This window comes from Diceros bicornis, chromosome 12 (assembly GCF_020826845.1).
Source record: "Diceros bicornis minor isolate mBicDic1 chromosome 12, mDicBic1.mat.cur, whole genome shotgun sequence".
In the NCBI taxonomy this organism is placed as follows: Eukaryota; Metazoa; Chordata; class Mammalia; order Perissodactyla; family Rhinocerotidae; genus Diceros; species Diceros bicornis.
This window is the reverse complement of record NC_080751.1, coordinates 20107309-20134137: the sequence shown is the minus strand read 5'-3', so window position 1 is coordinate 20134137 and position 26829 is coordinate 20107309. Positions and strand designations below refer to the sequence as shown.

Here is a 26829-nt window from a genome sequence, read left to right as displayed (position 1 = left end):
TTTTCAAAAATTAAAGTACTTGGCATTCCTACACATAATGATGTAGATTCAAAGACTGAAAGCATTAAGGGCATATAATTAAAATTCATGGGCTTAGACATAAAAAAAAAAAAAATTTTAATATGTAGAATTCTCTGTAATTTTATTCCAGAAAAATAAATCAGAATATAAATACAATGTAATCTCCTTTGGATTTCTCCTCTGCTTAAGGGACATTATATAACATAGAAAGTTGTTCCAAAACACTTGTATATACTTGCTATAGTCACAAAAACGTGTATCAAAAAATATGAAAAAGTGAGACCAAGAGAACTGTGGGCACTATGCATCAGGAAGAGAAACTCAAGAATTTCTCTATTCCTTGTGATTTCTAAAACATATCTTCTTAATTTCAAGGGCAAATTTACTCAAAAGAGAAAAATAAACAGGTAAGCTACACAACATTTATAGCCTTTATTGATAGGGTATAGCCATTATGCTGAAATTCAGCCATGAATATACAACCTCCCATCAATACACAACCCCATTTCCCATCTAAAGTTAATTGAGAATATATTTTACTTTAAATGGGACATAGAAGAAAAGTGCCAAGAATTAAAGTATAACCTGAAAGTTTTAATTTCACACTTCAAATATCAAAAAAAGCAATAATTCCCAAAATCATGAAAACATGATGAACTGCACAGAAAAAAATGGACATTTAAGTCATTTCATTCTTTCTTAATATTATATAGTGAAAACTGATGTATTTATAATTTCAGCTTTCAGATAGCATACTTCATAAAGTCATTTATTCAAGATAGACAAATGTTTACAAAGAACATTTAACTTAAATTTCATAGTTGCTTATAAAATGGTACTTGAAAGACTGACCTATACAAGGAAATAAGAGTCTTGTGAAGAGAGATGGTAAACTATAAATATAAAATATACCACAATGTTAAAAACCTCACAGTAATCACAGGATAATCAATAAAGATAACAATCTTTCTGGAGGAAAAAAAGTATTTATCATTAGAAATTTAAAATGTAAACTTTATATATGAATTCAATACAGAATACATTTAAACCCTGCATTGCCACATAATCATCATTTTGTGATAAACAATAAAAATGATGTACTTTTTGAATATACATACATCAAAACCAAAAAGTTAATTTTTACTTTTTCCTTTATTGGCAACTTTGGATGCATTTTTAGGTTTTGGTTCCCAGAGGGCATTTTTTACAAATCTTGAAGCTGCGCCTCTGTCCAGCTTGCCAGCCTTTTTCTTGTCTGTTATTTCCTTGACTCTGTTCATGTACACTCTGATTCTTTCCTGAAAGATAAAAAAAGAAGAAGAAAGGCAATAGATTTACTAAGCTGTTCCCTACCACTGAGTTTTACGACACTACACCTCAGTTAAACTCAACAGATATGTATTTACTGCCTATTAAGTGGTGCTGGTAAGTGCAAGTGAACAGGGTAAACACGCTCCCTGCTCTCCCGGAGTTCACAGTCTGGGGGAGTTCAGACATTAAAAAGTCATTGCAGAAGCATTCTGAGTGTTTCAAAAGAGGAAGAACTAGACTAAGACATCACTACAGAGAGAAACACTGAATTGTTTATATGTGGTTATACATTTTTTAATGTAGCATTAACCTAAATTCACATATTAACTCTTATGTATCTGAAGTCTATAATCTAAAACAGGGCTCTCATATACTTGCAACATACAAACCAAACCCTTGAAATTTTTCTAAACAGGAAACGGAAGAGGCAGTAGTTAACTATTTTTTTATGTTACCTTTAGTGTCCCAATTAAAATAAGCAGAATGAAAACACAAGATCTTTCATTCAATTTCATAGTTTTGATTGATAAGCACATGATACTTTCTAATGAAATATACAGTTCTAATCAGACTTTACAAGGTGAGAAACTAATAGGCTGTCACACCACTTGGAATCTTCTGAGACCATTAATCAGAATAAAGGGCTATTCTATACATCAATTGGAGAAATAAAGGTGATGAGGGCCGTAAAACAGGAGAGCAAATGATTGATCACTGCTTAAAAGCAAGTTTCAATAAAATAATCAAAATAGTTACATAAACATACACAGAAAAATGCAGAACCTTAGACGTTAACAGTAAGAGTGAAAACTCTGTTCAAAACCCTCTCATAGCTACCTATTTATTTCTCTTAGAGTAAAAGCCAAAGTCCTCTCTATACACTCCCATCCAGCCCTGCCTGAATGACCTCCCCTCGAATACCCACCCAGCCACTCCCTCTCTTCCTTCCAGTCGGCTCTATGTTAACCTGGTTAACAGGCCCTGCCTTAACCATTTAAAATGGGAATCCTACCCAAGTGCTCCAATCCCCCTTCCCCTTCTTCTTTTTTCCCATAGCATGTAACTTTCTAACATACTATATATTCATATATATTTATTATTTGTTTGTTTGTTTTATAATAATGTTTGTCTCCCTCCACTGGATAATCTGGCTTCCACCACAAAGACAGGGATATTTATCAGCTTTATTCACTGAGGAATCATCTCACCTGGAAATAATGCCTGGCTCCCAGTAGGCAGTCAAATATTTGTTGAATGAATAAACTGACTATTTTCAATGCCTTTCCTCATTCATGACATATATGGCAAATAGGTTTCCTCTCACACACTAACTCCGTGATCAATAAGCAATGTCTGACACAAGGTCAGAAAACCGGAATAGGAGGCCAGCCCTGCAGCCTAGTGGTTAAGTCGGCGTGCTCTGCTTTGGCAGCCCCGGTTAGCAGGTTCAGATCCCGAGCGCGGGCCTACACCACTCATCAGCCACGCTGTGGTAGCAACCCACATACAAATAGAGCAAGACTGGCACAGATGTTAGCTCAGGGCAAATGTTCCTCAGCAAAAAAGAAAAAAATAAAGAAAAGGGGAATAGGTTTATGTTATTTATTTGCCAACCCTTGTCCAGAATATGAATGTACTGCTCTATAAAGTGGGTTCTGAGGGAGAAAGAAGACAGATGATTTTATCCTCTTCCAACGACAGAATCAAGTATTAAAATACTCCAAATAACTTTGTGTTAAAGAAAAAAAGAGGAATTTTATGAATGTAAAGTTCATTATTAGAAAGTTGAAAACAGATGACACAATGCATACTTCTTAGGATTTAAAGCCAGTTATCACTGGTCAAATCAAGATCTGTGTATCATATTGCTTTATATTTTTGCTTTAAGTCTTTTTCACAATTTCTGTACTTAAAAATAAATTTATTTTTCCCTCAAGAACTTTAAAAGAAGAAAATGTCTTGGTCCACAAGTTAAAAAAATAAAGACAACAGATCTGGTTTACCCATTTTTTTTTAAATAAATGACCAAGTACTTTACTAAGTTGTAAATAACATACGTATCAACCACCATAAGACTTGAGAACAATAATACAGTGTCAAGTGTATTTCACATATATTTACTTTATATTTTATAAACACAAAGAATAAATTTATTAATATTCTTATTCATAAAGCCAAGTCAAGAAGGTAACCATAAGTTTGATTTCTAATTTTTTTCTTTTAAATTGAATGATTTAATTTTTGAAGTCAGCAAAAACTCCAAGATACCAGACCTTATATACTGTACTTATACATCTAAATGGAATACAAAGACAAACCTAGAAGATTTATTACAGGTTGTAAATATGTCACTAATGCAGAATTACTGGACAGTACACATACAACTGGTGCCAAAAAAGCTTTTAGCTTTGTTGCTGAACTAGATTCTTTACTGCTGAGAAAATGAATTAATGGAAGAATTGAAAAGGTGGGGGAGAAACTTTCCCGTCTTTGCTAGTAAATCAACTAGAATATACTTTTAAGAATTGTGTAAGAGTTTAAACAAAAAAAAAAAGGCAGTTGTAGAGATGAACAGGATTTCAAGAATTTATAGGAAAAATAATATGGAAGTTATAAATAATTACTAGAATCATAACATTGTCCCATCCAGAGATTTATATAATATATGGAACACCAATTCTCTGACACAAGTAAGAAAAAGAAAAACAAAAGACATGATGAAATCTGGCTCACTTTCATAATTTCAACTCTAAATAATTTTGTTCTCCACAATTAGTGTGAGAAAGGTACTATGACTTTAACTTCAGGCATTCTATAACAGACAGACACGTAAAATAAAAAGAAACCCGCTGCAATCTTACCAATTCCTGCTTTACTGGATGTTCCTTAGGATTAACTCCCTGAGTTGCCAAATAAACTATAAAAGAAAGATTTCATGGAATTAAATGGTGTATATATTAATTAAGAGCATTAATTAAAGAAACTCTACTCACAAAAAAGAAAAGTCACACAAATAATTAATTAAATCTTAAATTATTCAACTTCTATGTAATATTAAATTTATGTGTGGCTCATGGGCATCTGGTATGCTGATTTAAAAGAAATAAATATCTGACTATTAAAATTGCCATAAAGAATAACTGTATATAAATTGCAACAATTTAAAAAATAAATCACCTTTGACACAATACATAATTTGCTTTCTAATTAACTCCAAAGTAATATACATACCCCAAAACATTGAATTTAATGTGTAAGCAGAAACTAAATCCACTTTCGCTTGTTCAAGTGGGTCCAACTATTAAAAAAAAAAAGACAGAGAGAGAATATAAAGAAATACACACAAACTTTGAGCACCATCACATGGTATTTTATACTCTCACCAAGCACAATGTATCAAAGAAATGTTTTTTTCACTTCCTATAATCCAATAACCAAATGCTCTGGAAACAATTTGCAAAAAGAAGAAGTTTCGTTAACCAGTGATTTTTGCCCACAAATATTCACTTCAGGGTACCATCTTTAGTTAGACAAGGAATGTCTATAATCCAAGAAAAATTCTTTTGAATTATTTTAATTCAGGAGTTACGATCTGGGCTTTGTATGTCAAAAGTAATTTATCCATATAAACCTGGTACATGATGCATTTATGTATAAGAAGCAGGCTAAAATGCTTAGGCAATACCAAAGATAGAAGAAACATAATGAGATTTGTTTTAGACTGTCAAAGTCAATTTACTCTTTTTGTCCTATAGGGTTTCCAGAAACCCTGATAACATCATTGTAATACTTAAAAGGTCAAAGATAGAGTCTGTCAAAAAGAATGCTATGAGTGCTCCTTTTTTCCAAAACCAAGTCAAAATAAAAATATAGTTAGGAGGTATTTCCTAAGATTGGAGTTTTGTTTTGTTTTGTTCCCCTAATAATACCCAAACACTTACAAAATTGACATAAAGGGAGAAAGGGGCATATATCATTAATCTATTTCTTCTTCTGCATGTTTCATAACACAGTACTCTGTTTTAGAAATCACATTTTTAAAATACCTTCTGCAACAACTCATTTCTAGAAACAGACATCATAGTCTTCAGCATCTCATCCACAGCACCAATGGAATTCTCAAATGTTGATAAATACTCATGAATTTCTACTGGATAGTCTTCATTAATTTCTTCACCTGCCATTATGGCCAACTGGAAAAAAAAATAAATTCTTAGAATTCATATTGGAGACAGAGATTGCTCTTTAGGCTATAAAAAAAGTCAACAGGTCATATCATTTATTCCAAAAGTGCTAAAAGAGTTAAATCCTGAAGAAAATTAAACAAATCTTCTTAGAATATAATTCTAGAACAACTACATCCAAACTTCCCCTCTTCTTAAGTTGCTTGGAGCCAAGGGGGAAGAGAACTCACCCAAACCCACTAACGCTACACGTATCAAACCCTCAACACCTTTCAAGACTAAAGACATGACTATCAAACATGGAATATCAATTATCAAAATCCTACATTTACAAAACTTTCTGTTGAAATTAAAGACCAAGCAAAGCAAAGAAAGTGTGATAAGTATATTGCCTAATGCTTACTGAAAAAAATGGTAAGCAAACCTCTTTTTTTTTTGAAAAACATATAGTTAGTCCTTCTAAATTTAGGTGTTGATCTAGCAACATAGTATATTAAACTGAAAAATTAAAATCCTAGGTCAGAAATATCTTATGATTATTTATCACCAAAATCATTTTTCAAGCCTATATTTATATATATATATTCCTTAAGCTTCTTTAAAATATTCATAAGAAACTCAGAGTCCATAAATCACACAAAGTCTATAAGCAGAAAAGAGGAAACTTGGGAGAAATAAACTATATGGTTTTCATTTAGGCTAGAGCATACCTTGACAGCCCATTCTTTTAAAATTCACATTTATATCATAATATTTAATGTCTATGTGAGAAAAAGCAAAATCCACATCAATGTATTTAATATGGTATCTAAGACCAAATTTCAGAAGCAATTCCAAGCCATATGTACCATCTTTACATTTAAAAAAACTCTTTTTTATTAGCTGAAAATACCTCTTTCATTACACAGCTAAAGAATAGCATGGGCCGGCCCTGTGGCGTAGCGGTTAAGTGCACATGCTCCGCTGCTGGCAGCCCAGGTTCGGATCCCAGGCACGCACCGACTCACTGCTTGTCAGGCCATGCTGTGGTGGCGTCCCATATAAAGTGGAGGAAGATGGCACAGATGTTAGCCCAGGGCCAGTCTTCCTCAGCAAAAAGAGAAAGATTGCCATGGATGTTAGCTCAGGCTGATCTTCCTCACAAAAAAAAAAAATAATAAAAAAAATAAAAATAAAGAACAGCAACAACGTGCAAAATAGCAAACAGCATAGCAGAATTGAAGTTAAGAGACTTGGGCTTTCCTTCTTGCTTGATCACTGACTTTGTCACCCTAGATAAATCACTGAATCTCTCTAGGCCTCAAATACCTCATCCATGAAATAAGGCAGTTGGTCTAACGATCTGTAAAGTCTCTTATAGTTCTAAACGTTATGACTATGTCATTTAAGTTTAAAAAGTACTACTTGAATATTTAGTCATAATATATCAACATTTCTACTCAATGAGTATATTCCACTGAGACATCTGGTTTCATTTAAAGAAAAAAAAAGTGAGGCCCATCTGACTATCACTATTTGCACTGTAAAGTTACTATCCAACTACTGTGCAACCAGTAATTAAACAAAGGACTATGATAAAAGAAAACCACACAGGAAAGAATTGTGACTTTCTATTTCAAAATGCTAACTGAAAATACATATTTGCCTCTCATCCCTATCAAAATTTCTCCAAAATGACAGAAGAAATACAAAAATAAGTTCACAGTAATGCTGGAAACCAAGAGGGGCACACACCCATCAGGAGACCTCAACAGTAGAAATTTTTGTAAGCTAAAGAGAAAATGGGATCAGACTGATAGGAAAGAGAGTCAAGAAGTCTGCAATCCCTTACAAACAAAAGAGAAAGAGAACCTAGGAATAACCCCGAAATGAAGGGCACTAAGAGCTGGGCCATGAGGGCTAAAAACAGCGAAACCAATCTCTAGATCTGTGCAAGGCTGGCTCCAGCATCCGCTGCCCAGATAACGGCATAAGTACAAGGGATATGCTGCAAATATAGAGAAGACAGTATTTCTTCTCTTTATGTAGAATTTTCAACCAATAAATTTGAAAATCTAGATTAAAAAAATGAGGTGCTGAGAAAAAAATCAATTACCAAAACTAACCTAAAAAGAAATTACACAAACCAAATAGATCATTAACCACAGGGAAAAAAAAATTTTTAGTAGTCAAAGATCTCCCAAAAGGCTCCAAGCCTAGAAGATATGATAGGTAATTTCTCCCAAACCTTCAAGAAACAGTTAATTCTATGGTATTTAACTGTTTAAAAACATAGAAAAAGATCAAAAACTTAGATAGCTATTTCATAACATACACAAAAATAAACTCCGGATGAATTAAAAAGGTAAATGTACGAGCATATTAAAAAATTACATAATATATTTACATAATCCAAATAAAACCCAAATGCTATAAAAGGAAATGGCTGAAACACTTAACTAAATAAAAACTGAAAAAACACCTATATGGTAAAAGTATACCATTAAGCAAAGTTAAAAGGCAAGAAACTGCCTGGGAGAAAATATTTGCCAAGATATAACGAAGGACTAAGTAGATTATATAAGGAGTTCCTACAAAGCAACAAAAAAATTAAAATAATGAAAATATCACCCATTAGATTGGCAATAATCTTAAAGATTAGCAAAGTTCAGTGTTAGCAAGGATATACACTGAAGGTGGAACATAAATTGGTACAGAATTTTTAAACGCACATACCCTTTGACTCAGGAAATCCTCTTAAGAATCCAGCCTACAGAAATCCTCGTATATATGCATATAAATTTGTTAGAATAGACTCAAACTCTTCTCTGAATTTTCCCCATTTTCTCTTGCACCAATTTTTCCCTCTGCTGGATCAGTACCCATAAGCTTAAAATATTTTATTTCTCCATCTCAGACAAGAAACAAACATCTTGATTTCATATCCCTCTCCAGCTAAAGCCCCATTTTCTATCTCCCTTTTAGAACAACCTCCTCAGAAGAGTTGCTTATACTAAGAGTCCCAATTTCTCTCCTTCCATTTTTTCTTGAATCTACCACAATCAGGCCCCCCACTTCTCACTCAAAATTGCTCTTATCGAGGTCACCCAGACAGCCACACCGTTAAATTCAATGGTCAATTCTCAGATCTTGTCAGTTGACATCACTGACTCCCTCCTTTGATTCCCAGGGCATCACATTTTCTTGGTTTCCCTCCTACCTCCCTGGCTGCTTTCTTGGTCTCCTTTGCTGCATCCTTCTCATATCCTCAGCCTCTTAACCTTGAAGTGCCCAAGGGCTGTCCTTGATTCTCTTTTCTTCTCTAATTTACTCTCTAGGTGAGCTGTGGGCTTTAAGTTGCATTAATAAACTGACGACTCTCAGGTTTGTATCCCCAGCCCTGACCTCCCCACTGAACTCCAAACGTACACTTCCAACTGCTTACTCAATACCTCTGGTTGGATGTTAACAGATTCTCAAAGGTAAAGTGCCCAAAGCCAAATTCCTAATCTTGCCTACTGCAGTCTTCCCTATCTTATTTCATGCCAACTCCAACTTTCCAATATTTCAGTACTAAAATTTCAGAGTGGTACTTGACTCTTCTCTAGCACCTTATCTTTAAAACATATTTAGAATCTAACTGCATCCTACCACCTCTACTTCTACCACCCTAGTCCAAACCAGTCCAAGTCATCATTGTGTCTTGCCTGGATTGTTGCAGTAGCCTTCTAAATGGCCTCCCTGTTTCCAGCCCAATAGTTTATTACCAAGAAAGCAGAGTGATCATTCCAAACCTAAGTCAGATCATATCACACCTCTGCTCAGAAACTTCCAAAGGCTTGCCTCCTCACTCAGAGTAAAGGCAAAGTACTTACAATAGCCTAAAATCCCAACACAATCACTCGGACTCACTCCGCCTTCTGTGACCTCAGCTCCTCCCACTCTACTCCTTGCTCATACCATTCCAGCCACAACGGCCTCATTGCTGTTCCTCCATCACATCAGGCATGCCCCTACCTCAGGGCCTTTCTACTTCTCCCCTTCCTAGAATGCTCTCCTCCCCGTCTGCTGCCCCAACTAGCAGCCTCAGAGCTCATTATTTCACCTTCAGCCAGCTCTCTACTCAAATGTCACCTACTGGTAAATCCTTCCTGACCACCCTATTGCAAATGCACACCCCTGCCCTTACTCTGGGCATTGCCTATCTCCTTCTCTACCTTACAGTCCTCACTAGCATCTGACATTTATGTTATTCATTTATTGTCTGTCCACCTCCAAAAAGAGGTAACTACCTGAGAGCAGGAATTTTTGTGTTTCATTCACTAGCACTGTCTGGTAGTCAATAAACATTTGTTGAATAAATAACCTATAACAAAATACTGGAAATAATCTAAATATTCGTCAACAGGGAAATAATTAAATGAATTAGAGTACATCCAAGAGAATATTAAAAATAAAGAAGTAAATCTTTATGTAGTAACACATAACGAGAAGTGATGAAAAAAGCCATAGAATGTTGTATATAACACATAATGTGTCTAATATACGCTATTTGTTCTAAAAAACCTGCATATGTAGACATGTAGAAAAAGGTCTGGAAGGAAACATACAAAAACTAGACATTCTCTCTGAGAAGGGGCAGGATTTAGGGAATAGGATCAAAGCAGACTCATTTTCTTAATTCTTCATTCTTCATTGTTTAAATTTTGTTATTTCAAAAAGCATGTATTAAATTGTAATAAAAAATAAACAATCTTTAAATAAAGGCACATTTTAAGAAAGTATTTTGGCTTTTAACAAATAGTGCAAGTATAAAAAACACAAAAAGGCCTTTATTTCAATGTGAATTTTTTCATCCAATTTTTCTATTAGAAAATATTTTCCCTCTCCAGAATCACGATGAGGATTTTTTCTGCAAAAATTCCCGGTCCCTAAGCCCCAATAAACAAGTAGTTATTTATTGTTAAAATGGGTTAGGGTGAATACTGAAAGCAAGGCAGTAAGAATAATTACCCTCATTAAATCTGAACTGAACCACTTGCCTTTTTCCTAACTAAAAAATAAAGGCAAGGCAGACTAAAAAATAAAGGTTCTTCTCTTGTCAGAAACTCCCCCCAATTCAAATGACTTCCTCTAACATTTTATAGAGACAGTTCCTGAATATTTATTCCTTCCACAGGAAAAGCTGCAAGGGGGGAGCTACAGAAACTTCCCTCTGTTCCCTTTGCTCCTCGGATCCCAGGAGGAAGCAGTGAATGGACGGTATCAGCAGTAGTAGCAAACATGTGAACACCACTGCCTATGAGCCTGGCACTGTTCTAAGCACTCCACACTCATTAACTCATCTACTCCATGCAAACAAGAAACTGAGTCACAGTGAGGTTCAATAACCTGCCCAAGGTTGTAGAGGGTAAAATGTCCAAAGAACAGACAGAAGGAAAGAACTCACCTGCCCCTATCCTCACTGCCCCCACAGGTTCTGCAGGTACTTCTCACCCTTCCACCTACTCCTTCTAAAGCACCAGCTGCAGAGGTGGAGAAAGCGGAAGAGGGCCTCAGAAAATTTGCTTCTCTTCGGCCCCCAGTAAGGTCTGGCTGAGACTAAGGGGCAGAGGGGAAACTCTGCCCAGTAATCCCTACAGGATGTTACTGCCACTCCTTCCCTCCTCTCACTGGTTACAGAGCCACAGCACCGAGAGGAGAAAAGGAGGGGTACACGGCATCACACAGAACTGAAGTCATCTCCCTTCCTCCTCTTCTCCATCCTCTACCTCAGGGAGGTCAGTCCAGCCAGGAACCTGGGAGTCACCCCTCACTCCTTCCTCAGGCCCTAAATCCAATCCGTCCTGTCAAAACGGCTTCCTTTGATCTCCTTACACCACAAGCTTTCCTCCATTCTCACTGACTACATTATTTCAAGAGCCTCTTCCTACTGTCAATTTTTCTCCACTCTCAACTTTAGGATGCTACAAAACATGATTTTTCTATAAACATAGTCTGGTTATGGTACACCCTTGATTAAATCCTGCAATAGTTCCCTACCACCCTGAAGATAAATTCCAACTCCATAGCATGTGGGCCCTTGCTTGTCTGACTAACCTCATCTTTCCTCACTCCCCTCTTCCAATCCTATTGCTGTAGCCATGATGGCAGATTTCCAAATGTGCCATGTCGTTCACTCTAACCTTTCACCAGTGTAGTTCTCTATACAGGAATCGCCCTTCCCGATTCACTTTGCTCAAACCCCACTTATTTTTGGAGGTAAGATCAGGTTTCACTTCAGCCAACGAAGACATCTCTGAGTGCCACCCTCCCATTCTGTCTAGATAAACAAAACTGCAAACTGTCATGTCACTTAAAACACTATCTGGTAACATCTGTTGATTTACTTGACTTCCCTTTGACTACAAGGTCCTTGAGGGGGCTGTGTCATACTGACATTCTATCGCCAGTGGTTGACACACAGAATGACTATATGTCTCAATTTGCCCAGGACAGTCCCAGTTTATACCTTTTGTTCCAACTTGCCATCTGCTCAGCTCCCCATTTCTCTCTCAGCAGTCCCAGTATGAGCAATAAACTATACAGTCACCCTAAACAAAGTAGGTCCTCTGACCCTTACCACCACTCCTCACCCCGTTTTTTTAGAGAAGAGGAGAGTCAGGGGAGTGGCTCCTGGTACCAGCCAGCGCTCAACCAGTGCAGCACAACCAGTAGGAGATATATATGAAGAGATTTATTGCAAGAAACTGCATTATGCAATTGTAGGGGCTAGTTAAGTAATTCCGAAATATGCTGGACAGGCTGTCACAGAAGGGCATGCTGGAACTCTTAACTAAAAGCTGAAATTGCTATCGAGAAGTGGAATTTCTTTTCTGTCAGAGAAGTCTCAGCTCTACCTCTAAAGCCTTTCAACTGATTGAATCAAGCCCACCCAGATTATCTAGAATAATCTCCCTAATTTAAAGTCAACTGATTGTGGATTTTAATCTCATCTACAAATATCTTTGCAGCAACACCTAGATTGCTGTTTGACTGAATATGTGGGGGCTGCAGCCCAGCCAAGCTGACACATCAAAAAGACCACTGTACTCCTTTAAGCCTCCAGAACTATAGCAATGAAAGGTATATTCCTGGCATCAAAAGTTGTTCTGACAGCATTTTCCCACAGCAGTCTTGTTATTCTTGATTGTCAGGTTCCCAAGTAATACAACTAGACTTCAAATTCCAGATAACATATGTAGAAGAAATGACAACTTTAAAAAAAAATCACGATTTTGCAACCCCTCGTGAAATTATCGATTCACACAATGATCACCAACAGATAAAAGGATGATGGGAAAGTTCACAATGGAGGAGTGCAATGGTCACTACCAGAGCCCACGGATGGATCTTCATGTCAGTAGAGTAGAACAAAAGCACAGTATGAACCTCTTGATGTGAAGCACTGTGATGTACACAGCACCATCTGCATAGCATTTCCAACTCCCCAAAAAAGTTGAATCTGAATCCAATTGAGCCTTTAGAGCTAACCTCCATTTTACAGGAAATATGGAGGACAGAGAAACAAGTTAATACCACCAGAAAGCAAAGAGACAAATCTAGAATGAGAAATACTCTACAGGACAAGTGACCGGTTTCTGTAACAAGTAAAGAGCATGAAGGAAAAATAAAGAAAAGGGAGCAGAGGTAGAGGAAGAAAAGATCAAGGGTCGATCTGAAACCAAACAGAATGTGTAGACCTTGTTTGGGTCTTGACTTAAATAAACCAAGTGTAAAAAGATATTTTTGAGAAAAGGAAATCTGAACATGGATTGAGTATTAGATGACAGTGAGAAATTATTAATAATTTTGCCAGCTATGAAAATGGCATTATAGTTATATCAGAAAATGTCCCTATCATTTAAGGATGCATACTGAAGTACACAGGGGTAAAATTACATGATCTCTTGAATTTGCATATTAAAAAAAGCTAGCCTTCGTGGATTAATTACACTTAGAGGGCAAAAATAATAACCTTTGTACATTATTTCTATAGCGAAATTAGCTAACTCACAAATTAACTTTTACAATACAACTCAGTTCACAAATTGGAGGAGTACCTAAATAGAAAGTATAGTCGAGAAAACTTAGGCAACTCTATTACATCTCATTTCAATGCCAAATATAATTGCAGGTGAGGGGAAGGTAAGTTAGTGAGTGCTCACCAGATCCGTGATAGTTGCTGAACAAAGCTTACAAAAACAAGACAGAGCCTGTGGCCTCAAATGAGGTTTTTATTACTAACGTTTCCAACGAAGGCTAACATTCCAGAGTCTAATTATTTCAAGAATGTCATAAATTTCCTTTTAAAAAAAAAAATCCTGATGCCTTATATCTTTACCTGGCACTTATAAAAATGTATGCATGTGAAAATAAGTAAATAAATAAATAAACAAACCAACAAGCCAAGTCTCAAGTCAAATGAAAAATTAGGGGAAAATATTGGCAACATAAAGACAGATAAAAGGAACCTCTACGAATCAACTTAACAACAACAAAAAAAAATACCTACAATCCAGAAGAAAAATGAACAAAGAAAATCAGCAGTTCACAAATAAAGGAATCCAGATGACCAATAAGTATAAAGAAAGCTACTCAATCTTACTCATAATTAAAGAAACATAAATCGCCAAAACAAGATGCCATTTTTCATCTGTCAAACAAGCAAAAATTAAAAAGATTGATAGTACCTAATATGGGCAAAGGTGAGGAGAAACAGCCTCTTATTCACTATTAATTGGAGTGTAAACTGAGCATTTCTGTGAGACAATTTGGCACTATGCTTCAAAATTGTATATGTACAAATCCTTTGACCCAGCAATTTTACTTCTCAAAATGTATATTTTCACACAAGGTAATATTCAAGGACATCCCCTGCAACACTTTAAAACACTGAAACCTTAAAGCAGGGAACAACCTACATGCCCGTTAAGAAGCACTGGTTAAATAAATTATGATATACTCATTCAATAAAATACTCTGCAGCAGTGAAAAAGTATGAATAGAGCTTATATTCCTAAGATATATTAAGCGAACAAAACTTGAACAGCAGCATATGTAACACATTCCATTTGTTTTTAAGAAAAAAGATACGCATGTGGAGGCATACTTGTCTACGCATATAAGTCTTCTTAAAGGATACAAGAGAAGCTGTTAACTGTGGTTTACTTCTGGGAAACGAAAAGCAGGAAGGTAAGGAAGCACATTTTATGTTACAGTCTGGAAATTATGCTTTTTAAACAATAATATGTGTAACATATTACAATAATATATGATCATAAGTAAATTTTCAACTATCCGAAATTTTGAAATTTACTTTATTCCCAATGATAAGGTAATACACATAGTATCAGGACCCACAAAATGGAGGCCACCTCGGTGGGCCCACGCTAGTCACAAATCAAAATCTAAGTCAGCCCGCACTTTTGGGAAGACTCACTGTCAAAGAAACCTAAAGTACACCAATCACAAACCTCCAACTCCGCTTAGCTAGCTTACCTTACCCTAGAAAACAGGCCCTGCAAGCCTTACAAGGAAGTCCCGGATCTCCTGGCCAGTCACTGTGTCTCCTGGCCAGTCAGCCCTGTGTCTCTTCTAATACTCAACTGGCTCTTGTACAAAATCCGTCGGGAAGAGCGCTCCACTGCTTGTGAGGCCCTGGACTCCCCCAGTCCATGGACTGTTTTCCCTTGAATAAAGGACATCAAACTCGTTACTACACTGTTTTAGTTTTGTCTTTTGACTCCAAATATGTCAGATAAAATGTCTTTTCTCCTCACCTAGCAGCTACAATCAAACCTATATTCTTGGGCTGGCCCGGTGGCTTAGCGGTTAAGTGCGTGCTCCGCTGCTGGCGGCCCGGGGTTCGGATCCCGGGCGCACACCAACGCACCACTTCTCCGGCCATGCTGAGGCCACGTCCCACATACAGCAACTAGAAGGATGTGCAACTGTGACATACAACTATCTACTGGGGCTTTGGGGGAAAAATAAATAAATAAATATTAAAAAAAAAAAAACCTATATTCTTGAGCTCTATTATATTCAAAGAACCATATGAAGGGATTCCCTCCCCTACATCTAAATTTTCTAGCCACCAAGAGGCCATTCGCTCCCTATTCTCACGGTACAAAAGCCTCTCTGGCCTCTCTTCTCTCCTTAGAAACTCCTCCTAGAGTTGCTGTGAGGACTTCGTCCCACCATTGTTTTTTGCCTGCTTTTACTCAGCTCCCATATCAAGAATGCTTTCTCAAGGAAGCATTCCCTCTTCCCTTGGATTGCCTTGTCCGGTAGTTACATGGTCTCATAGCACCATGTATTTCTCCATATCATTCTTGCAATTTTTTATTTCTGTGATTATTTGATTAATGTGCACCATCCGCACTAGACTGTAAGCCTGGTGCAGGCAAGTCTTGGCTCACTATTATATTCTAACTATCAGGAGAGCATGTCATATATACTAAATAAATATCTATTAAATAAATGAATCCTTAATGCCCAGCATGTAATAAATCCTCAGTAAATATTATTCGTTTACACAGCATTGTGGAGTATATGCTGTGAAGAGTCAGGGATAAATAAGGGAACTGTCAGGTAACTGAGAGAGGACCTAGTTGAGGCTGGGAAGCATTAATTTGTGCCTTTCGTGAATTTCTTTAGCAGTGTTCAGCATGCCTGGAGCAAGAATGGTTACCCAGAACAAGGCTAGTGGACGCAGGAAAGGACGTACGAAAGCATCTTCATAACAGCTGACTGGGAGGTACGGCCTTGAAGGGAGAGAAGTAAGGCTTTTTCCTCAGTTTGGAATACCCTCACCCTGCACCCCTTTCCTATATTCTGGGCCTGGTGAAACCTATCAATCCTTTAAAACCCACATCAAACGCCCCCTCCTCTATAAAGGCTTCCACGTCTCCCAAACAAAGGTAGTCTCTTCTTCCTCTTTGCTCCCAAGGTTCTCCAGACGTAGTTATCATCTATCTGTCAATAATAATCCTTCTCGTGGATCTTGATAAATCCAAAGGTGTCCATCCTCATTTTACTTGATCCATCAGCTATGCATTGACAAAATTGGGCACACTACTCCACTCTGAATTGCACAAACACTAGACTCTCAAAATTGTCCTTGTCCCTTGCCGGCTGTTCACTCTCATCTGCTGGTTCTTCCTCCTCTCCCCAAACCTACAACTGCTATGACTAAGGACTTAGATCTTGTACTGCTGCTCTTTACTGTTCACATTTACTCCTCTGGTGACTGGCTCAGTTTCACAATTTTAAATTGTGATTTCACAATTTTAAACTGACATCTGTTTACTGACAACTCCCAAACGTTCTTTTCCAGCAGTGACTTTCCCCTTGAACTCTAGACTTGGTAGACTCAACTGCCTACTCAACATCTCCACCTGGATGACTAACAGATATCTCAAACTTAACAGGTCATAACTGAACTCCTAATCCTCCCCCACAAACCTCCTCCTCCCAGTTTTCCACTTCTCAGTTCATGGCAATTCCATTCTTCTCAAGCCCAAAACCTTGACAATTATCTTACTCTCACAACCCACATTCAATCCATAAACAAAAATCTACTGGCTTTGCTGACAAAATATATCCAAAATTGAACTGCTACTCACTACATTCACCTCTTTCTACCCTTTTAAACCAGTATCATCTCATCTGAATTATCACCCCTTCCTAATTAGTCTCCTGGCTTTCACCTATCCCACTCTCCAACAATCTATAGCCATGCGCTACATAATGAAGTTTCAGTCAATGACGGACTACATATACCATGGTGGTCCCCTAAGATTAGTACCATACAGCCTAGGTGTGTAGTAGGCTATATCATCTAGGCTTGTCTAAGTACACTCTACGAAGTTTGCACGCTGATAAAATTGCCTAACAACACGTCTCTCAGAACTATCCCCACCATTAAGCAGAGCATGATGGTATTCTTAACACAGCAGCCAGAGTAATCCTGTTAGAAATCTAAATCAGATCATGTCACTCCTCTGCTCAGAACTTTCCATTGCTTATTCACCCACTAGGCTATTCCTTCAAGGCAGGATTCATGTTGCATGAAATGTGTATCTCCACACGACTAACACAATGTCTTGTACATATTGGGTACTTAGTAACTATTTGTTAACTGAATAAAACCAATGAAAGTAAACTGGAACCAAATTTTGGAGAATCTTAATATCAGATTGGAGATTGGACTTACAGATAATAGGAAGATGCCACATGGATCCAAAAGAAACATATATGATAATGTACATTCTGGGGCTGTTTCCATCCCTATGCCAAGTACAGTTACACAATTATGAACTAAATATCAGAGAATAAATCCAATGTATAATTTTTTTGGAACTAGAGAGACATCTGCAGATATTGCACCAGAATTCTCTTACTGTAAAGACTTTTTTGCACTGCATTATCTTAGAAAATAATAGTGAAATGTACACACAACAATCTCTCAATAAATATTGCTGTCTTTGGCAGACAGTCCATGTTAGTGTCGCCTATAATTCTCCCTCAGACTTACAGTAAAATCCTGAGAAAAGATAGACTTCTTCCCTTTAAAGATGTTAACCTCTAACAACAAATTTATCCCAATGTCTAATAACAAAAAAAGATATAAATTACAAAGAGGTTATTCAAGACTGAGAAGAATAATTACACCAGAGTACAATGAATTTACTTCTATTGTTTAATTCAAAATGTTTTCAAAATTATAGATATGAGGCAGCAACATTACCTTCCAAAACCATGGAATTTACTTATTACAATTTTCTCATTTCTAAAATAATTGTAACAATATACAGGGCTATTGTGCAGGTTAAATAAATAATATAGGCAAAGCTACTAGAACAGTGCATGCCTCAGTTAGCACTCAATATATTAGCTAGTAATGTTAGTTATTATTTTACTAAAATGAAAAGGATCAAATACCCTAATCCAATGTGGACTATTTATAGAGCCATATTTGAAGGGTCAACTGCTTGGAAACAGTAGCTGAGATAACACATAGGAAGAGCCATTTGAAAAATTAAAAGCAAATATGAAAAAATTATACCACCTCTGAACTGTGATACATACAACATAGCTATCTTAAGACAGCTATAACATCTTTTGACTCTGAGAATTTTATTTTGAAAAACCATTGTTCACAATTTGTCATTATTTTATATTTCAATAAAACAATGAGTTCTATCATTTCCAAAAATCACAAACAGTTCTCTGAATTTAAACAGGGGTTATCTGGTTATTTTCGGACTCACTGTCAACATATGGTTACGTCTCCGTTCAGTCTACTGTCAGACAATCCAAAAAGGTTAATAAATGGGTAGCAGACATCTCATCGGGACAGATACATCTTTACCAAGCCAAAACTGAATTGCAGCCAACGAACAGGGAGCCAAAGATATTTTCAAACACAAGTTGCAGTCACAATGAACTTTCCTGGGCCACAAAGAAAAACTACTTTCTTGAGATGACTCACTGCAGATTTCAACTGAAGGTCGAAATCAGCCTGCCATCTCAGGTGGGCTAACACTGCAGCGGCAGGCCGTGTGTGATCACGTACGTGAAAGATAAACGTGGACGACATAAGCAAGTCACTCCTCTACTTTACCTTCCTCCCTAAACAAGGTTTGAAGGCAGATGAAAATTAAGTGAAGTCATGTGTCTTACTTTCTCCGCCTTCCAATATTTGAGAGGCGGAGCTAAGAAGTGAAGAAAAAGCGAGAGGCCGGACCTAGAGAGAGGTAAGGGGCCAGGGTAAGCCAAAGCCGGCGAGCGGCCATGGGACGCGCGGAAGTGGGGGTCCCGCAACAAGGCCGCCCCCAGCGCCCGGGTGTGAGGGACCGAATTCGCGGAGGCGACGCAGCCCGACCCCGCTCCTGACAGTCTGCGGGGAGGGGGGATAAAAGGGGGATCCCACGACAGGAGAAGCGGATATATGCGGAACCACGAGAAAACTCAAACCCCAGCTTTGAATAATACCTCGCCGGCCTTCCACTCCTGTCTCCCGAGAAGCAGTCGGACGGCGGTGACGTCAGTGTCGCACCGGCTCTGCCCGCGGCGCCAACGGCGCTCTGTGATGACCTCACGGGCTCTCCCGGTCCCCTCGTGCCTTGACCCCCCTCCGCTGTCAAAGGCGGTATTCTGAAGTGCTATAGGCCAATACCGTGGAAGGAGTGTGGATATCTTTTTCTAGATTTATATTCGGCCAGCACCCACCCGGAATACGAGTTGAGCGTAGTTAACCGGAAAAAGATGTCAGTTGCTAAAGCTTTGTTCCGGTTTTTACTTGCCCTGTAGCTCTTTCCAGGCCCTGGTTCTTCCTACACCCCTTTCTCCGCCTCAAAATGAGCCTCCTAGAGCAGCTTCCCAAGTGACCCGTGGCGAAGGAGGATTCTTTATTTTTCCAATCTATCGCTAAGAGAGAGTTTTGTAAAATACAGTAAAAATGTTTTAGTTTAAGAGAGAGTTTTGTAAAATACATCTCTTAAACATATGTTTAAGAGGTAGTTTTGTAAAATACAGTGAAAAAATTACTTGAAAAATGAAAAAAGATAAAAGCCTAGATTTTTAATTATTAGTTTCAATAAACATAATTTTCATTTCAATAAATATAATCGGAACAATGTAAGAGAAAAAAGAATTACAACAACTGTACATATGTTACAGCCCAAGATGGGATCCACTGCCCGCTGCAAGATGTGCCAATAGTCAAGAGGCAAGGCGGTAGGCGACAAAGTACTTTTTATTACAGCTTGCTAGAAAGAGGGAAGATGGCCAACTAATGTCTGAAAGAACCATCTTAAGGGGGCACAAAGTCTTACAGCAGCTATATAGGCGGGTGGGTTATTGGGGAGGGGGTTAGGAATGTTGACCCTCTGGTGTTACAGACTGGGAGTTGCCGCATCAGATCTTTCAGTTTTCATTGATGATGGCTATCAGCATAGACTCCCTGTTCAGAGGTCATCACATTCCTAAGGAACTCAAAAGAACTAATCTTGTCGAAGCTGGGAGGTACATGCACAAGCAGGGGTCATAAAATCTGCAGAGCAGTTAGATCTCCTGGAGGGTGCACATCCAGCTGGGTTCGTTAGTCAGAGGTCATTCAAAGTTACAATAGGGTTTCTTTTGTACAATATGGCTTCCCATACATCAACCTTGTCTTGAGCTGGTATTACATATGTTCATTGGAAGTGTAGTGTGACTAAGAGCATCATTTTTACATTTCTAACTTTTTATTCCACAATCATAATTTAACAAAAAGTTATGCATGAAATAATGATTGCATATATCAAATTCCCATAAAAGCACTTTGAACAAACACCATGTGTGTCAGTTTCTAACATTTTTTAAGTGGCAAATGACCTTTCTTCTGATTTGTTATCCTGATCTTGTGGGATTAAAGACAACGGTTCTGGATGAGGGTAGTGTGTATCTAAACTGTTCCTCTGTTTTGTTTTTACACTCAGAGAAACCAGTCTCACAGAGATAAGTTGATGGGAATGGAAGAAGAGTTTTCAAAGCAATTTCGGGAGCCAGCCCTGATGGCCTAGTGGTTAAAGTTCAGCGCACTCTACACTGCGGCCCAGCCTGGTTCCCTGGCAGTGCGGGACCACACTACTCATCTGTCAGTAGCCATGCTGTGGCTGCAGCTCACATAGAAGAACTAGAATGACCTACAACTAGAATATACAACTATGTACTGGGGCTTTGGGGATTAAAAAAAAAGATTGACAACAGATGTTAGCCCAGGGCCAATCTTAAAAAAAAGTGTTAAAAAAAGCAATTTCAGCAAGCTAAGAATATTCATTTTTAACTTTCATCTAAAATGAAACAAATGATGACATTTTCAAATTTCATCTTTAATCCATCAGTTGCCAGTTGCAACAATTTCTCCTTTAAAGCTATTTTAAAAATTATCTTTTGATGAAAGAAATGTATTCCAGATTTTATACATTGTTTGAGTCACAATTACCAAACTAAACTTAAAATATCACAAGTTGCAATGTGGTCATACTGCACATGACTAGTAGACAATTCACACAACATGGGATTCACCACGTGAGTTCAACAACATCCAAATTAATCTACACCCAACTCAAGAAAACCACTTCACTGATCTCAGTTGTTGCAGCAATGCTGAACCGCCATAAAAGTTGCTAAATGATTATTCTCAATTTCTGCACTCATCTTGTTGTTGTACAGGTAATAACAAATAGTTAATGGACTGGCACCAGTCCACAGACCATACTTTGAGTAGCACTGCCCTCGAGAGTTGGGTGGATAACCTTACCACAAAGACTGTTGAGACCTGGCAAGACTGAAACATCACCCAGAGTAACTCAGAACCTGACCTTTGTCCTGCAGCAAGGTGATAACAAGGCTTCAAGGCAAATTGTCACAGCTTTGTGTCATTTGGGTCCTCAGGAAGCAAACACAAATGGAGTTAGGAGTACAAGATGTTTGGAATGAGGGCATGTCTCTGAAAGCTAAAGAGGGAGGAAGCAGGATTGGGCAGAAAGCCTCAGACCGTGATGGAGATGTGACAGGGTCTCAGCCAACACAACAGTGAGCTCTGGAGCAAAGAGTGCCCCATAGAGTAGACCACAATGGGCAGAAACAGCCAAGCACTAGTACCCCCTCTATGCTTGGTCATTGGCAAGATTGTGGCTTCAACTTAAAAGCTGAGGCAGAGCCTAAAGTTACTACTAGCTGGAGGCTGTCAGCTAACTGCACTTCTACAACTGAATGGTAAATTTTTTAAAGGGAGATCTAAGGAGCGCACCTCCTCAGCTGCCATACACTGAACCATCCACACCACAGCAGCACCACAATCCCATGATTTGTTCAACAGATATTTACTGAGTCCTTGTTACGTGCCAGACTCTATCTACATGTTATAGGTAGAGCAGTGAAAAAAGTCCCTTCCCCTGTGAAGCTTACATTTAAATTTTAGCACTGGGAATACCTCTGCCTCTTCTTTTTCCTTCCCTTTACTCCACTTTACTCTCCCATTCTTTTCCTTCACCACGCTTTTATCTCCAATAATCCCTGATTTCAACATTTAAACCTTCCTGGTTCATGCTTGAGTATTGCTCAGCCTCCTAAGGACAATGGAGAAAGAGAAGTTATCCAGTGGAATCTGAGAAAAACAAACTCATAGATACAGAGAACAGATTGATGATTACCAGAGGCGGGGGGCTAGGGGGTGGGCAAAATGGGCGAGGGTGATCAAAAGGCACAAACTTCCAGTTATATGTTCCAGGGATGTAATGTACAGCATGGTGACTATAGTAACAATACTGTATTATATATTTGAAAGTTGCTAAGAGAGTAGATCTTAAAAGTTCTTATTGGGGCTGGCCCCATGGCACAGTTGTTAAGTTCAGCACGTTCCACTTCAGCAGCCCGGGTTCATGGGTTCAGATCCCGGGCATGGACCTACACCACTCGTCAGCCATGCTGTGGCAGTGACCCACATACAAAATAGAGGAAGATTGGCACAGATGTTAGCTTAGGGTGAATCTTCCTCAGCCAAAAAAAAAAAAAAAAAGTTCTTATCACAAGAAAAAAAATTATAGCTGTGAAGTGATGGATGTTAGCTAAATTTAGTGTACTAAAACTGATGTTAACTAAAACCACTTGGCAATATATACATATATCGAATCGTTACATTGTACACCTTACACTAATACCATGTTATATGTCAATCATATCTCAATAAAACTGGGGGCAAAAAAAAAGAAAAGTTATCTGAAACCTCAGGTCACAGGAAAAAAATGCCTGCCAATAGCATTTGAAAACCACTGCATTATGCTACCTCATGGTTTTTGTTACTCCCTTTCACAACAGAAGGCTGAATTCCCCTCATGGTGCTAGTGAATACTCCAGCCCTTGGCTGCAATGAAAAAAGTCGATATGTAACCACATAGCTGGCCTTGGAAATGGAAGATAAATGCACTGATCACATTCCCAGTGCAGATCAGCTCCTTCCCATTTGATTACTGTATAGTACAAATGATGGTGAGCGATGCAACAGCAGCTCTTCAGAGCAAACTAGCTGTGTAACCGTAGGCAAGTTATTTAACCTCTCTGATCCTCACTTTTCTCATTTGGAAAATAGAGACAATAATAATACCTATTTCTTAGGTACTGTGAGGACCAGATGAGTCACCGTAAGTGCTTACCACAGTGCCTTGCACAGAGTAAGCATTTAATAAACATTAATTATTAGTAACAGTAATTATCACTATGCAATATTATTGCTTAAAAAAGAGGAAATTAGAAAATTCTGATGTTGATAAAAAAAAGAAAATTTTGGTGTTGAATTTAGGAAGTTTCTTAAATCTTAGTGTTCAAGCTATGTATAACAAAATCGGGCTCCCAGTGAATATCAGAGTAAAATATTAGAATTTTTTTCTCTCTGCTGAATGATAACATAAGAAAATCACCATTTTACAGCTGATGGTGCTCAGGGCAAGCTACCCCAGGAAGCACCACTCTGGTATGTGGATTATTTCGAGCTGAAGACAATAAGGACTCAGAGAACTCAGGAAGAATATTTGAGTTTCCCCTCCCAAACTGCCTAAAGAATTTAAAACAAAAGATCTGTTTCAGGAAGGAGTTATTATCATGACTGCTATAAAGATAATGTAGGATAGAGGTTACAATACAAAAGGCACCAACAAGCCCATCTTATCGGAAGTTCTGTCTCTCTGGCCACATGCTCTGGATGGCCCTGCGAGGAGTTACCAGACAATCATTTACAAGGGAAGTCTCCATTTGTAAAGGTATCTCCCTCTCTGTATTGGGAAGAGGGGGGATGACCTCATTTCTAGAGACTTATCAATGTGGAAGGTGAGGCCTTAAAACTGCATAATAAACCTTACTCTTGTTTACAGTGCTTTAGTGATAATCTCCTGTAACTGACACCCCCACCCCCAACATCCTCCTTGCTTTGGTTGGACATGGTATTTAAGATGAGAATTTCTGCTATTGTGTTGAGAAACGCAGTGTCCCTGCTTTCTCCCATGTATATATGTTATTAAACTTGGTATTATTTTCTCCTGCTAACCTGTCTTGTTAATTATTTGGCCAGCCATAAGAACCTTAAGGGAAAGGGCAGAGGGAGATTCCCCCTCTTCCCCCGACACAGCCATCATAGTAAAATTGACTCAGGTGAGATTCATCAGTATTCATCAGCTAAAACAATTGGGTGAAAGTTTGATGGAGAACAGGACATTTATACCACCTTAAATCATCTCATCACAGATTATTTTTGAATTACAAAGGTAAAAATGGTAATTTTACAATGGCTAAATCTGTAGACATAGAATCAAATATTCTATGTTAGCACCACTAATGGGATGAACTGACCTCATGTGCCTCCTTTTGTGATGCAGTAAGAAAGACTACACCATCGCTTAATGCATTATTCCTGCCAAAAATATATCACCTGAATCTGATCCTCAGGAAATATCAGACACACCCAAATTAAGAGACATTCAAAAAAAAAAAAACTGTCCTAGATGGGGGCATTAAAGAAACATGACAGTAAACGCAATGTGTGATCCTGGATTGGATCCCAAATCGATGGAAAAAAACTCTATAAAAAATATTATTGGGGCAATTGGTGAAATTGTATATAGATTGCATATTGAATAATAGTATTAAATCAATGTTAAATTTTCTGAATTTGGCAATTGTACTGTGGTTATGTTAGAAAGTGTTCTTGCTCCTGGGAGATGCATGCTGAAGTATTTAGATTAGGGGTAAAGGGCAATGTTGTCTGCAATTTACACTCAAATATTTCAGAAAAAATATTAATAGTAGTAATAATAATAGTAATTATATATGGAGAAAGATATCAAATGTGGCAAAGTGTTTGGTTGATAAGCAGTGAATCTAGTGGAAGGGTATGAGGAGTTCATTGTATTATTCTTGCTACTTGTTTATAAATTTGAAATACAAAAAAAAAAGCATGAGGAGTGGGGGTGTCAGAGAAGAGAGAACCTTCTTGGACATACAGTTGTTTAGCTCTATAGGTGGTTTGCATACAAGACTTCTGGTCTTGTTTGTGACCTTGAGGACCTGGGATGAAAAAATTACCACAGGATACAATCTATGTATATGAAATATTACTTTGCAGAATATTGCCCCTTGTCACCCCATTCCCTCCCCCAATTTTGAAAAGAAATCACATGTCATACTAATATGAAGAATTCCAATAGCAAGTTTTGTTTCTAAATATATCGTGAATTAAAAGATAACTCTGGGGGGCCAGCCCCATGGTGCAGTGGTTAAGTTTGGCATGCTCCTCTTCGGCGGCAGGGGTTTGTGGATTAGGATCCCAGGCACAGACCTATACCACCCATCAGCCATGCTGTGGCGTTCACCCATATATAAAATAGAGGAAGATTGGCAACAGATGGTAGCTCAGGGCTAGTCTTTCTCAGCAAAAAAAAAAAAAAAAAAGCAAAAAAAGATAACTCTGAACTGGTCCAAATCACCAGTTGGAAGCATGTTCTCATTCATTATCTCATTTATTAATCAAAAGTGACTGAATCACTCTCTCTCCTCCCTTCTCTGGCTGGATATTAGGAGTAAATAAGCAAGTGAAGGTTAGTTGACCACTCACCCCCACCGCACCCCACTCCATCTTCCAGCCTTGCAGGAGAGAGACTGATGGAGAGCAAGCTTTACTCAGACAGGCAGGAACTGATGATGGAAATCCCTGCATATATGCCCAGTCCCACGTGGGGCCCTGACTTGCTTCTTCAGAAGACAATCTGCAATCTAACTCCACCTGATTTGACTCCTCCTGTAAGAATCAGCAAAGTTCCAGAGAATGAGAATTTAGCAGCAAATTAGTCTTAGTTCAAGGGAGGTTATTAATATAGCATGACACGTTGAAGAAGAATGCCCAGATGGTGAGAATTTCTGTTTTGAAACAAAGAGTAGGAGTTTTTAGAGGATGAACAATTGATGCCAACACCATCTCAACTATTTTTCTAAATAACCTCAATAAATAAGCCACTTCCTCTTTTCCTATTTCTTTGTCTTTCTCTCTGTTTTTATTTTGTTTCATTTGTTAACAAATTTATATTTTTCCCCTCATTGTCTTTGCCCCTTCAGGCTGCTATAACAAAATACCACAAACTGGGTGTGGCTTATAAGCAACAGACAACTATTTCTTACAACTCTGGAGGCTGTAAGTCCGAGATCAGGGTGCCAGGATGGTCAGGTGAGGGCCTCTTCTGGTTGCTGACTTCTTGTA

The 26829-nt window shown here is 38.0% G+C and overlaps 1 protein-coding gene across 3 annotated transcripts; it reads right to left on the bottom strand.

Annotated features, from left to right (window-relative positions):
- Positions 1-429: 429 nt before the first annotated feature.
- C1D (C1D nuclear receptor corepressor) lies at positions 430-26829 on the bottom strand. Of its 3 annotated transcripts, none has more exons than XM_058551068.1 (5): positions 26751-26829; positions 5379-5525; positions 4564-4630; positions 4194-4249; positions 430-1319 (listed from the first exon to the last, which is right to left on the bottom strand). In XM_058551068.1, the coding sequence occupies exons 2-5, from the start codon at positions 5514-5516 to the stop codon at positions 1155-1157; spliced, it is 426 nt and encodes a 141-aa protein (XP_058407051.1). In that variant the 5' UTR covers positions 5517-5525; positions 26751-26829; the 3' UTR covers positions 430-1154. The 3 variants fall into 3 exon arrangements, with proteins under 3 accessions (XP_058407051.1, XP_058407052.1, XP_058407053.1); XM_058551069.1 differs by lacking the exon at positions 26751-26829 and adding an exon at positions 19536-19778; XM_058551070.1 differs by lacking the exon at positions 26751-26829 and adding an exon at positions 15036-15070.